The following is a 14,611-nucleotide window of genomic DNA, read 5'->3' as shown; positions in this document are numbered from 1 at the left end:
AGTGGCTGAGAGCTGCCTGAAGGGTGTGCTGGAGTTCACGCTTTCCAGGAACTCTTGTGTTTGGAGTTCTTATTCAGACCTTTCCAAAGAAACCAATGGAAATTACGGCAAAGCTCTGCAAAATCAAACCCCCTCTAAGATGCTGACAGGGGCAAGTCCTCCTGTACATTTCTGTAAGACTGTCAGGTGATGGCTGAATCCAGAGGCTATTGCCACTGGATGCTTTCTGACTGGGTTTTTTGCAGACCAGCTCTGCTGCAGCATGAGGAAAACAAGGCATTAACAAATCATAACACAATGAAGGAAATAAAAATATGTTTCTCTGTGCATTGATACACTTTATTCAGAGCAGACATGTGCAGTTTGCATAGCTTAAAAACATGAGCTTAAAAACATGTTACCTATTTGCAAAACATTCCTTTTTTACTCTCTTCCAATATGTTTGCAGTTTGAATCAAACTGCTTGAGATAAAATGAGATACAAAGTCAGAATCTGAAAGCTCTCACTCACATGTCACCTTCCAGCTGTTATGGAAACCTAGGCTGTTACTGTTCTAGTCTAGGATGCCTGAACATAGCTCCATTCTTTCCTGGGGATATCAGAGATGGAAGCTATTGCATTTCAATCAGCAGACAGTAATACAGCTCAATGAACATCTTCAAGGCAGGACCTGGAAGCACTTACACGTGGACTGAGAGATACCCTCAACATTTCTGTGCTACAGGATTTAGCATGAGGGTTGGTAAACCTTCTGTCCCTGTTTAGACTTCAGATTAACACATGGAGAAGAATGCTGCCATTGTTTCTTTGTGCCAGGGATGGCACCTTACCTAACAGGCCAAACCCCAGCCTAAGGCCAACACCAACTGCATCAAATGGGGCTCGCTTTAAAAGTACTCTGAATAGTATTTCAAGTCTTTATTTTCTTCCATTTTCCATGAGCTGGGAGAGGAATAAACGAGGTTGTTTAGTAAGTGCTGTCAACCAAAAGGTGACCTGTTCTTGAATCTGACCTTTTAGCTCAGCTTCATGGGTGGGTTTGGCTCAAAGCACTGTGCCTGGATTGTGAAATTCAAAGAAACAGGTGGAGTTACATTATAAGGTATTTATTTGTGTTATGCTGGAATTCCTTTGCTCTTGCCTGAGGCTCTGCTTTGGAAGCTTTCAAAGTTTAAACTGCTTCATTCTTGCATGAAGCATTCTGTCCTTACGTGTCTCCTGTAACAGGAATTAGTGGAACCTGAAATGTTGACCATGTTTAAATAGATAACTGAAAGTAATTCTGTGTTTTGTGGTGCTCAACGAATCATTGAGTGCTAGTATTGCATGAAAGGTGGGTAAAAATGAGGAAAGCATACCAGCATGCTTAGCCACCACTCTTTTTTGATCCCAGTTCCATGAGGAGAAGAGTTTAGCTGATGGATGTAACCACAGGGGCAAAGTCTAAATGACCACAATAAGGAAACAATATTGGTACAACCAACCAATCCATTTAAAAGCCATGTAGGAAGGAAAAGAGGAAAACCAGGGATAGATGCTTTCCCTTTGGTTTTTTAAAATTTGTGTGTACTAAGTTATGTTTATATTAGGGGGAAATGTGCTCCACAATCCATGTCCCCTTCTGGCCCATGCTCTGGAATTTAGTTCCCTTAGAAACCAAACACACATTTACTCTGTTACTAAGTGAAACAAGTGCATCAACAATTATTTTCTAAATGGTACTGCACCACAGATTTTCATTTTATTTTTTGAAGAGGTATTAGTTAACATTTTCCTATGGTACATATATCTACAGCAAACCTTATTTTCTATGTTTTTATCACTATGTTAAAAAGTAGTATAAATGAAGATGTCCATGTCTCTGAAATTTCAAACATTTCCTCTCTAAACCAAAAATCTTTTCATCCTTTTTTTGTGATAAATATCGCTTGTGGTCAATTACCATGTTTGTATACACAGTTTTTAAACATTTACCTAAATTCTGAAGGAATTATATTCCCAGTGTAGTGTCCAAAATATAATAAATAATACATAATTTAAAAACCTGGCATAGTCATAATTTAAAATAAAGGTACCACATGTCATTAAAACAGCATTTTACTCAGCTTTTATGCAATTAAAAAAAATTCTCTTTTCTCACCCTAGATTTGGGCAATGGTCAGGTGTCACTTGTGTTCTGGAAGAGGTTGCTATCATCATCTTAGCTGAAAATTAAAGCATTTTCCAGAATGTCACAGGAAATTTTAAATGACACAGCAGAAATAGTAATAGATTCTGATGCTATCAAAGAAAGCATAAGTGGTAATCAAGATGATTGGAGTGATGCCTGAACACAGTGTGGAATCTTTAGCACTCAAAGTAGACAGAGAATTAGACACTGGGAGATGTTTGGACAACACAATAGAGAATACTCTTCATGCCCTCTGTTGTAAACAATTTTATATACTTCATACCAATTTATTATGACTTACTGAGAGCAGGTAACTGGAGGGCTCTAAGCAGAATAATCTGTTACTCCTTCCTTTCTCTGAAGTTTAAACAATGTGTTGTACATTTCAAAAACCCCCACCATTTTCTGTCTCTTGAAAATAATTCAAAACCTAAGTGACTTTCATTAATGATGACCTTCCCCTTTAATATGTACATAGGCTTATGATTGGTTTATACTACAAATCAGATGTGTTGATGTGGGAAGACTCTCAAATCTTTGTTCTTCTCTCTTAGCATGGTTTTGGGAAGTGTCATCATTGACTTTATCTTCAAAAAGGAAAGTACCCTAATGAGATACTGAAATGGAAGTTTGCTTGGCTAAGTTCATACTGTGTGAGACCATTCTTGTTTTTTAACCTTATCTCTCATTCACTCCTTTGAAAGACAGCAGGTCAGCAGCAATGCAGGCTCTACAGAAGCAGCTTCTTTAGAAAATTTGGTCTTTTCAGGATCATCTTGAAGACCCACAACAACAAGAATCTACACAATCTTCATGGCTAAAACTGACAGCTTGAAAGACTTAACTCAGGCTGCAAGCAAATGGAAGCAAACCAGTATTTTCTTCCTAGGTAGCCATTGTTGAAACTGGCTGTTTCCCTTCACTTGCTACTTTTCAGCCAGCACTTCTGTTACTGTAATAATAATAGTAATAATAATAATAATAATAATAATAGTAAGCTTATCCCATGGCTTTACAAGAGCAAATGGATGCTGCCGATTCTTTCTATTCCCAAATAAGCAGAGAAGCTGTTACCCTCCTTACTACCACAAAAGTTTCCTGAGGAGTTGTCCTTAAATATAATTAAAACAACAACAAAAAAGTTGTTAATATTTCAGTCTCATTCTTCCTTCCAAATTAGACTGTGGACAAGGATTTAAGGAAGAGTGTGCCAAACAATGAGGACTGTTAGTAGTCCAAGTCAATTAGAGCAATTAGTGTCTAATTAAGTGTTAATTTATGCTCTGTGTAATCTCACAGAGAGTAGAAATTTGGTTCAGGTTAATTGGAAAACAAAATTTTTGCCATTACACTTGGAAACATCTATTACTTTCATACATACAAAACCTAGTTTGCTTTATATGAGTCGAGGGCACTGTAAAACAAGGCTAAACTCCTGTCCTGGTTTAGCTGGCATCCTCTTACAGTTTCAAAAATCTCACTTTTTTTCCTGTATCCTCAGAAGTCACAGCATACACTGAAGACAAGCTGTCTGGCAGCCAATTTTCCATGTTTCCCTCAAAGGGCAAACTTAAGTGTCTTCTGCAATAGCAGAGTTGAGAATTTATTGATTCTCACAATCTCTCTATTCCCTGCTTCACAGAATAAATAGAAGTTTTAGCTAGAGCTGGATTAACCGGGAGCCAGGCTTTTAAACAAGAGACATTCCTGACTTCCCTGCATGCTACAGCAAACACAAACATCTTTCTTGTCCTTGCAGGAAATGCATCTTAAATCCCAAGCAGAAGTAATGTTAAACTTTGGAGACGACCTCTGCAGAGACCTGCCAGTCACCTCTGACGTAGCCCCTGGGAACGTTCAAACTCCCACACCTGATTTGCGTTCTTGTTGCACGCGCACAGAAACAAGTCCTTCTCATCTTCACTCTTTGCTGCCTCTATGCATTTGCCAGAAAGGACATGGACAATCATTCCATTCTACAAAATGAGAGAAGAAGGGAAAGAAAGAACAAATTAAAAGTAAGGGATTTCCAGTAAAAGCTAGGCCATGTTTCAGAAAATTTATATACAATATATCACCAGTAATAACTGGTTGTTCAAATATTTTTTAAGCAATGCTTCAAACATAATGACTGGATTCAGCTTTCTGCCCAGAGCATGGTGAATATTCATAGTTCCTTTTGAAACTAACACAAGTTGTAGGTGCTGAGTTCTCTTCCACCACTGTTTTTTTCCTGTGGCTACAGGTTGTCATCAGCACCAACCTCAGTACTACAGGCCACAACATTTCATAAGGACCAATGCTTGCCTTAGGAATCAAACCAAATTACTGTAAGACTGTTCCAGAGGATTGCTGCATCCCTACAACTACAGTAACTGCTGTTTTCCCAGGCTGTCCCAGAGCATGACAATTTTCAGTCTTGTTGAGGAGTTCCTGCTCTGCTGGGTAAAGTTCACTGAAAAACAGTGAATTCCTCTAATAGGAAGTTTGCTCTTCTCTTACAATGCAGGAGAATATTTAATGTTTCCCATTGTAAGCTCCACAAAGGCTCTCATTTGAGAGCAGTCAGGATTTCCAAACCCTCCCTCAATCTGAAAGAAATGGGAAAGGATTTGCCCTGCTCTGGTTTTCACAACCCCTGATTGTGATTCTATTCCGATAAGGCCAGTAAGACAAACAGGTAAAACAAAGACACAGAATTTTAGGTAGGATTTCTGTAGTTTATATTTCTAAACCAAATGCTTTTTACATAGACAATGTTAGTGGGCAAGAGACATCCTATTTTTTTCTGAGTTAAAAAGGTACAGAAGTGAAATTTGCCCTTCAGGTGCCTCACCCCTTCGTCACACAAAAATCTTGAAATCATCCAGTGATCCCACAGTCACCATCAGCTGCCTTTCCCCCATGGCAGAGCCATCACTGACCTCCTGGACATCCCAGTGCTGGTTGCTGTTGTCTGTCTCCTTTGTACAGTTTTGAGGGATAACCTTCCCGTGTCTGACATCAAAGCAAAGCAGTGGAGCAGAACCAAGCAAGATTTCCTTCATGTTATATTCAAAGTGCTGGGAAAGGAAGGGTTTGTTTGAACAATGATGGATGGACATCCCAGTTCATTTTTAAATGCTAATTCTAAAGACAATTTCCTGTACATGTTTGTTAAGAGGCAATCCAAACATAAGTTACAGAGACCCAACAGCCTTGACCCTTCAAGCAGTTCCCCTGCTAGCTAATTCTGGCATAACTATTTACCTAAGGAAAGGCTTTGTGAACTATGATTATGTGTGACATAAACCCACCCTATCATAAAATTTTCCAGTTTCATAAATATTTGAACAGAAGGGTGTTTCTGACAGTGTCTTCACATGCTGCAGTTTGAAATGTGCCTGCAGCTCACCCTGAGCTAGACCAATGCCAGCTAGGGAGAGTAAATGAATTTACCTCCTGCCTTAGACTGCAGTTTAGACATTAATCTTCAGATTTAGCCACTAATGGGGAAACCCCCCCTCCTCCCCGCTATATTTTGGAACCATTATGTATTTTTTGCTCACAAGCTTTCTGTTCCCCAGACACTACCAAATATACTATACAAATAAGTGCTTAATTTTGTCTTCTGGAGCAAAGTGTGGGTATCTGCCTCAGTGACACATGGGGACATTGGCATTTTTCCAGTGGCACTCAGCTGTGGAAGAGTGGGCATCATTGCTTTAGCACATGCTAATTTTGAACATGCCAGTATTTCCACTAGTGTCAGCCCAGCCACTTACATATTGGGGTGCCTGTCTTCTGCATGGCTCCCTAGGTCTGACACAGTGCCTATGTACTCAAAGTATACATTACCTGGGTGGGACTGTCACTGCAAGGGGACAGTTCAATAGCCCCTTCTGCAGTAGCTCTTCCAGGCCTGTAATCTGCACAGAAGCCAACACCAGTATTGTAAAGCTGTAAGTAAAAGTTTATACTGAAATAAATCACAATTGGATACAAACAAAGTATTCTTCAGCTAACATTTTGTGATTGTATCCCTTTATGATATATGATTTTGTCCATAAATCAGGCACTATTTATTTTCTTTCAGACTTGATCTTGCATATTGATCTTGCAAACTAATGCGATACAAAAGGCAGTGTTTCACCAAGGGTCAGTTACCCAGTGAGTTTTGTTTAAATTAGAGAGATCCACTTCTGGGCTTAACTATTATGATAACTAAAAGAAAGATGTCAAAATGTTTATGCTAGTGGAAAATTGCACTTCAATGAGACACTGTAGTCAGAAAAAACACAAGATATTCCTGAAAAAAAGAAACGAGACAATTCCTGTGATCCAAACTCAGTTCTTACACATTTCTCAAGCTAACTTTGAAAATAAAGAGTACATAAAACAGTAAAAGGACACAGTAAAATCTGGCTAAAGATAGCTGAATGTGAATTAATTAGTAGACCCTGTTGCCTTGTTGGGGGAAATTCCCTTACAGTAAGGCTGCTGGGAATAAATTAATATTTAATGAATTATAATTATTAACTATGTGTTTAAAAAAAAACCCAGACATTCCCTGTCCTGTACACAGTCAGCCAGAGAACTGCTATTGCTATTACTTCTGCCCTTTAGGAAGTGCAGGACTGAAGAAATGCTCTTTTTTCTCTTTGTGTACATGGATCAGCACAGAGATATCTTGGCTGCTGTCACTTCTGCCATCTGCACGAGGCAACACAGTTCTTTTCCTTTACTAATGGCACCTGAAGAACCTAAGGTTAGGATCCTCTGACCTGTGACACTGAACTGAGTCAGACACTCTGGGTTCAGTTCCTGGCTAGTTTTCAACATTTATGTGAGAATTTGGGCCAGCTCTTTGTCTTTTTCTTTCTCCTCCCGCCCTGTTTGCATTGCCTGTTTCAAATGAGTACTCAGGACATGGAAGTGACACTGGAGTCTTTGAACAATGCAAAAAAGGGATTATTCTTTACAGTGTGTTTTCTCTTACCTTGCCAGAGAATCTTGGTGTGTCTCCAGGTTGGGAGAGTTCAGGGTACACATTTGATAGAAACCACTGGAAATTTCTACAGCCCAGTCTCTTCTGTAGCTGAAGGCGCTCGCTGCAGTCTGGCTTCTCTGCCTTTATGGAGAAAGGGAGAAAGGGCAACGAGGTTACTGGTGTATTTGTGTTAGAGATGCTAGGAGTGGAAATGACTACACAGGAATTATTTCTATCACCTTTTCTATCCTGAATGTTATAGATATTTATTTGTATCACTTACAACATATACAAAGGAGGAGATCCAGCTATAGCCTTCCTCAAACTTTGTGCTAAAACAGTCACAGTCTGGCATTGTGACAGAAGTGTTTCAGAAGTAGCATACATTGTGAAATATCCTCTAAAAATTATTATTATTATACTGCAAGATAAGTCAGTCTTTGTCGTATTTTTATTTTAAAAAGTCAGGACCAAGTTTGATAGTTGTTGCACTGAAATTCAGCGGGATTGTAATAGCTTGGCATTTAATATAGAATTTTTCCTAGTGATAAAAACTCAATTTCCTGGTCTTTAGCAGCCCGAATTACCCAGTTACTGTCAGTCCTCTATGATCAGAGTGAATAAGTGATGACAGAATTTAACCCAAAACTTAGTCTATCACCTATTATCTGTCTATTATCTGACAGTTACTAAATCTAATGAACAAAGGTGTTCTGCAGTTATAATACCTAAAACCTTTCCTAAGATTTCTCTATTTTCTTGAATTATAAAGACAAAATATCAGCTCTCAGCTTTCCTGGTAGCAACTCTGTTATGATAAAAGACAAATGTCTTCAATCCTTGGTGCAGCTACAGGCATCTGTACTTCACAGGACTGACAGGCTGAATATTTGAGGGTATTTAGCACAAAGATGACTAAAGGGGTTCTCAAAACCTCTAAGCACTTACGTGTCTAATTCTGCAGTTTCAAAACCACACAAAACACTTTTCTAAATCCCTCAGTGCCCAAACATTAAAAACATCTAACAACCCATAAAAGTTTCTCCCCTCTTTCTTGCCAGCAGTAGATCTCCCCTCTTCATGTTTCTACTTTTTAAAAAATGCAGTTTGGGATGGGATTCCAGGAAACTGGTCTGGATTTCTTCGTCAAAAATTAAAATTGGCAACGTAAGCAGAGAATTGCCTGTAAGTAACTTTTTCCCAGACCAGCTATTTCTCTGTATCCCTAAAAAAGAAAGAAAAGGACTTTGCAGCATGGAAAACACTGACAAATGAAGGGCCTTGGTGATCCAAGGTGAGGTGTCAGTCTCTAAGGCAGGGATCAATCATTCCATATGGCACTGTTTGCCAACTTTTGCAAACTCCACAGGTAAAGCTCAATAGTTGCAGTATGTTAACGAGAACCTCATACTTCAGCGTCAGTCTTAGATTCAATAAGCATAACAACAAAGTTTAGCAATTCTGCACCACACAAACCTGTCCTCTAGAGGTTCACTGGGAAAAAGGAGAGACAGAAGTAAAATGCTTCCCCTAAAAAGAGATGTTTCTCATGAGACTCTGCCTTGGATGAGGAAGGCAGTGACAGTAAATCTCATATTATCATACTAGTTACAGTCTGCATTTGATGCTGAATAAATGGTGTAAATAATGTAAAGAAAGTCATTGTCCTTGTAAACCAATCTGAAAGGAAACTGTGCTTGTAAATTAAATATGCAAACCACACAAGAAAAGGAGCAAAAGAGCTGGTGGCTGAAGTAGTAAAGAGCTGGGAAGAGCCTAATTCATCTGTTTAATGCTCACACCACAGGCATTCGGTGCAAGACGTGATTCAGACCATAAACCAAGAAGAGTTATAAAGCCACCTAAATGGGGGTCACTGGTTGTTTTCTGCAGTGAGCAATGGTGGTGGTGAAGACTCACGGAGAATTCTATAGTGGCCCATAGGTGGCTCTGCTCACCCTCTCAGAGCAATAAATCCCCTCAGGGCCCTTTGCCACTGAGTGGCAATAATGTCCTTGCTTGCCTGTGCCTTTTGAATAACATCCCGCTGCACTGACAGGCTGAAAACATCGGCTGTGAAAGAAAGGAACACACAAAAAGGGCCATTTATGTTATGGTATGCTGCACACAGAGATAATAAAATTGATCATTTGAGAGAGCATCATACTCAGAAGTAGTAAAAGTATTCTGGCTAGAACAAACTCAGGCAAAAGGTCATGCTGCTTACAGCTAGCAAGCTGAATCATTGGTGACTGTAGTTTTTAGTCAGCTTCTGAGCTGACAAGAAAAGCCTTCAGGGAATTATTAAATTATATAAAGACCTCACTGCCCATTTTAAAAGGTTTGGTCTAGTGGCTATAAACCTTTGTGGATCAATTGACAAGCTCCTGGCCAGTGAAGTTCAAACCTGCAACACAGACAAGGAGGAGGATCTTTTAAAAATATGTGAAAATAAGAGTAAAAAAGGAAACACAATAGTTGCAGACTCTACAGTTAGTAGGCTGGAGAGGCAGATCCACTTGTGGAGCATAAGGAGTTGGACCAGGCGGCAAGAGAGAAGTCACACTGATACACAGTCCTGTTCCTCTCCCCACTACAATGCAGCTCCTGCTGGATCTGGCTTTCTTGGGTGACGGCCAGCCCTGAATGACTGTGGCATGCAGGACAGGTATTACTGGTGCTCATTAAAGCCATCAGGATTGGTGGCAACCTGGGCTGTAACAAACGAGCCCTTGAGTTTGTGATCTCAAGGAGTGTGAGCCTGGTGAGGAGCAAAGTCAAGACCCTGAACTTTGCAAGAGCAAACTTCCAGCTGTTTAAGGAGCTGGTGAAAGAGATCCCCTAGAAAACTGTCCTTAAGGGCAGAGGTGCTGACCAGAGCTGGCAGCTCCTTAAAGCCACTTTTCCTACAGTGCAAGAGCTCTCTATCCTAGTGCGTAGGAGATTGAGCAAGGCAGGCCAGAAAATAGCATGGCTAAGCAAGGATTGGCTCATCAAACAGAAGAGTAAGAAAGAAATGCACAGACTGTGAAAGTGGGGACAGGTGAACTGAGGAAAGTACAGGGATATGGTTTGAATGTCAGGGTGGGGTCAGGAAAGCCAAGGCAAAGCTGGAACAGGACTTGGCAAGGGACACAAAGAATCACAAGAAGGGATTCTATAAATACATAGGTCAGAAAAGAAAGGACAAGGAGAATGTAGCCCCTATTCTTGCCAGTAACCAAGAAAAGTGAACGACTTGATATGGAGAAAGCTGAGCAGTATTCCTCAGTCTTTGCTGGCAGTCAGGCTCTCCATTCTCTCAAGACCCTGATCCTGTGAGTGAGTGGGGAAGGGGAAGGAAGCTCCTCCCCCTATAAGGGAAGAGCAAGCTGGGGATCACTTGATGAAACTAAATAGAAGTGAGGGCTTCAGGGAGAATTTAGAGCAGCCTCCCAGTACCTAAAGGGGACTTACAAAAAGGAGCAGTAGTTTTAAACTCAAAGAGAGCAGGTCTAGATTAGTTATTGGGAAGAAATCCTTTACTCAGAGGGTGGCGAGGCACTGGCACAGGTTGCCCAGAGAAGCTGTAGATGCCTCATCCCTAGAAGAGCATGAGGCATCATCCCTGAGGCCTCATCCCTGCTCAGGGCCAGGCTGGATGGGGCCCTGAGCAGACTGATCTAGTGAATGGCATCCTTGTGCATGGCAGTGGAGTTGGAATGAGACAATCTTTAAGGTCCCTTCCATCCCAAACCATTCTCTGATTCTATGAAATGTAGGAGTAAATATGAATGGGAAACTGCATGGCACCTACCCATGCTCTGCCTAAATGCTTCCAGTGAGTCTTTTTCTCCTTAAAAGCGTGGCATTGTTAAATGAAAAGGAAGCTACATGATACATTTTCATTCAAAACTGCTTACAAGTTTGTCCACTGCCTTGTAGAAAGAATATGATTAGAAGAAAAGGTACTGGAGCCAGAGAATTCCTGTGAACTGGAGCAACATTAACATTATTAACAACATTAACTACACCAACATCCCTCACAGCTGCAAGTCTCCCAATAAGCAAACATCCACTTGTTTGTAATACAAGGGATATACAGTTCCTTGACCACCGCTGATCTGCCATGGAGACTGTACTTAAAAAACAGGTGTGGCCATTCTGTAGTTATTGGATGGTGTGTAAACTGCAGGTGGTTCAAGTGTAGCTGCATGCCAGGGCTACACCACACATCTGTCTGCAAGCTTGTCCTCGCTTACAGGCTGCTGGAAATCCAAATTCCTGGAGGAATGTAGAGTCAGATGTCTGCGCCAGGCTTCTAATGAAAATGTAACTTGTAAATTGGGGTGCGTTGAGGTCTGACTTTCTCAGTTCAGATAATTCTGGATATGTCAGTTCAGGGAAAAAAAAGACACCATTTTTTTTGTCACTAGACCACTCAGATATGTTCCCTTCCAGGAGAGACACTATAATTAGCCACTTGCCTGTGAATAATACTGAATATCCTCAGGAACCATATGAGGAAGACCAGTAACTGAGAATGAACCCTCTAGGAGAATCCTTTGAGCACACAGGGGTGCAGGCTTCTGCTTCAGATGCATCACATCCCTCCATGTACTATCAGAAACAAAACAAACCACAGCTTGCTGGGGAGTCATTTGGAGAAGAGGTTATCCTCCTCCACAAGGTTTGATAACTTCAGCACAAGGCTGAACTTAGGCACAAGTTTCTTTCTCTCCTTCCTGATCTGACAGCTCTTTCCCTGGAAGGTTTAATAAAAAAATTATCCCCTGCATCTGACTGCATACAGACATCCACACTCCCATTCCTCTCCCTTCACCTATCTCAACACAAACCTCAGAAACAAACCTCTACAGATGTTTTTACCTTGCTGATTAAAAAAGCCACTGTGTCATGCTTGTAGAAGTTCTCTTTAAAGGAGCCCAGCCAGGTCTCTGCTATTCGGATTTTGTTCCTCACAATGGCCTCTTCATAGGAGAAAGCACGGGGGAAGTGATTTCGATAGACATGCCCAACTCGGGAGCATGGGATAATTTCTACAGAGCCACCACAGAGCCAGGTCTGAAACACAGGTGAAAGCACAAATAGAGATTACCTTATTTAGATTACTTTTATCTGAAACGGAGACGCTCCTTTACTCTTGACTCTTCTTCAGGAAATCCTGGAAACAGCAGGAGTATTATTATATGCTTCTTCATACATTGTTCCCCACAGACCCAGAGAAGATAGTGGGCATTCAAACCTCTGATTTGACCCAGTATGGCTATTTATATGCTTTTATGTTTTTCTGTGCACAAACACTGAAGAGTAGTGGAGAGATCTGGGAGCACACCTTCCCTTGTCTGGGACAATAAAAACACTATGCCCTTTGTGCCTGCAATTTTCATTGGTTTTCAATATCAGTTACTCTTTGTATGCAACAAAAATAAATGCAAAGGATTCAATATAAACAATTTGCTATTAAAACTACAGGCTGGCAAAGAAATAAAGCTACTCTCCCTTTGGTGCATGTTAACATGCCAGAATAGAAGAGGCAGCTTTCAGAGGGTGCCAAAAGCAGTGACAGAGGCCTTGGGCAGATAGTGATAGCCAGCAAAACTTCCTTCTTCTGACATAATGCTCCTAACTCACAGCAGCTGCATGTTCTTGTCTAGTCCTGACAGGCTGTGGAGCGTGGGGTTTGATTTCTGCAGGGAAGGTTGTAGTCTCCATAACCCAACACATTCTACGCTGTTTTTACAAATATCTTCTTCCTTTTTCACTCAAGTTCCTTAAAATTTCAAGAGTTATCACAGCTTGATGTTTCAATTAAGGTCCTTACCCTAATGGATAGTTCCAGGTTTTCTGCTCCCCACGTGGTCATGTCAGAATCATAAGCTCCAGTATTTTGGAAGTAATGTCGATCCATAGCCACCACTGCACCAGCTACTGCAGGACTCCTGTGTAGAAAACAGTTTGGAAGTCAACACCTTGATTTATGGATAAGGAATTATACAGAGGGTGAAAATTCCACCATTTCCATAGAGAGAGTATTACAAAATGATTCAATACTGCCCCATATAAGCTTGAACAAACTGATTATCTAACCAAAATAAAGAACAACTGGAGTGTTATTCTAGGATTTGTTTGGGGAAGGGAGCTAAGAGCTGAATTATCAAATAAGACTCAGAACAGTGGGGAACACTGCACACGTACATTCAAAACAAGAGATAAACAGATCATGACTAAGACATCTTTTTATCTGTTTATGACATGTCTCTTGCTTTCCCTACAAACCTCCACACCTTGTCTAGTCAGGCTGTACTCTAGTTGTGTTGATGTGTGGAAAGTATTTGTCACTTTGAAAGTGTGACTGCAGTCTAGTTAGAATGATTACTAAAGGCCAAAACAAACAGCACAAACAAAAAAAACTTTCCCTTAGGAGTTATTAATTGAGCATATGCAAGTAACAACCCCTTTCTGTTGTTAGCTGGAAGATGACCCCAGATGACCCAAACTGTACAGTTTTGTGGCTGAGCTGAGCAAGGCACATTGTCTGATGGACTGTTACCTGATAGGGCTGATGGGAGACTGTCGTACCTTCTCTTCATGCTCTGGCACTGGTTCCCAATGAAAATCTAATTTCCAATCAAAAACACCTCGATGCACACCCACAGAGTGATAGTACTGAAAGGTCTTCCAGTCTATGACATCTATGACAGGGGAGACGACACTGTTTCTGAAAAAGACAATATAACTTATTTCCCAAACCAAAGCAAAAATTAAGTTAATTCCTCTGTAAGTAAGCACTAGTTCTCCTCTTTGACATTGCCAAGCACAAGCACTCCTCTAAATGCTGAGTGCCCTTAGTTTCCCTGCTGACAGAAGCTCATGGTGGGATTCCCATGCTCATTGCACGGGAATATTGAGCATGCAGCGAGGAATCTAAAAATCAATAATTTACTGATACCCTTTACCTTGCATTGTTATTTAACACTATCTAGGATTTTGTTAGGAGTTAATCATCAGAATTCTTATAAAGCTATTTCACACAGAGGCCCCAACCTTTGATGCTACAGGCTCTGCATGGATGCAAAGTTTATAGCAGAAGACGATTTTGGCCTCTCACACTTTACCATGGTTGATTTTCCTGTAAATGTTGCAAACACTTCATGAGTTTGTCACATCAGGCCAAAAAAGAGTGCACTTATCCTTAGTTTGTTCTGCTGGTTGTTTTGAAAAAATATTTATTAGTGAGTTCATAAGCCAATGCCTGTTTGTATTTTATCACAATCTTAGAATGCTCTTGTAAATGCACTGTCACAGGGTGAAATCTACTTTTAAGAGCAAGAACAGAGCCATTACACTGTAAGTGGCAATCCTTGAATTTATTTCTAAGTTAAATTTGGATTAGTCTGAGAAGAGGTACTAGATATTTCCCTATGGGAAAGAAGTCACAGTATTTCACAGTGTACTTGCATGTGATCTT

At 40.5% G+C, this 14,611-nt stretch overlaps 1 protein-coding gene across 1 annotated transcript in view; it reads right to left on the bottom strand.

Annotated features, from left to right (window-relative positions):
• Positions 1-313: 313 nt before the first annotated feature.
• The window catches only part of GALNT15 (polypeptide N-acetylgalactosaminyltransferase 15), a 29,873-nt gene continuing 15,575 nt past the window's right edge, over positions 314-14,611 (bottom strand). The window contains exons 5-11 of the mRNA XM_041411428.1: positions 13,694-13,861; positions 12,965-13,082; positions 12,010-12,204; positions 7,150-7,281; positions 6,009-6,110; positions 5,096-5,233; positions 314-4,147 (exon numbers count right to left, since the gene is read on the bottom strand). Of these exons, the coding sequence (XP_041267362.1) occupies positions 4,001-4,147; positions 5,096-5,233; positions 6,009-6,110; positions 7,150-7,281; positions 12,010-12,204; positions 12,965-13,082; positions 13,694-13,861 (1,000 nt within the window). The 3' untranslated portion in view covers positions 314-4,000. The remainder of the gene's footprint in view (positions 4,148-5,095; positions 5,234-6,008; positions 6,111-7,149; positions 7,282-12,009; positions 12,205-12,964; positions 13,083-13,693; positions 13,862-14,611) is intronic.

The sequence above is a fragment of the Onychostruthus taczanowskii genome, unplaced genomic scaffold (assembly GCF_017590055.1).
Source record: "Onychostruthus taczanowskii isolate IOZ18803 unplaced genomic scaffold, ASM1759005v1 scaffold36, whole genome shotgun sequence".
NCBI classification, from domain to species: Eukaryota; Metazoa; Chordata; class Aves; order Passeriformes; family Passeridae; genus Onychostruthus; species Onychostruthus taczanowskii.
The sequence above is the reverse complement of the archived record's forward strand: the minus strand, read 5'-3'. Positions and strand labels throughout refer to the sequence as shown.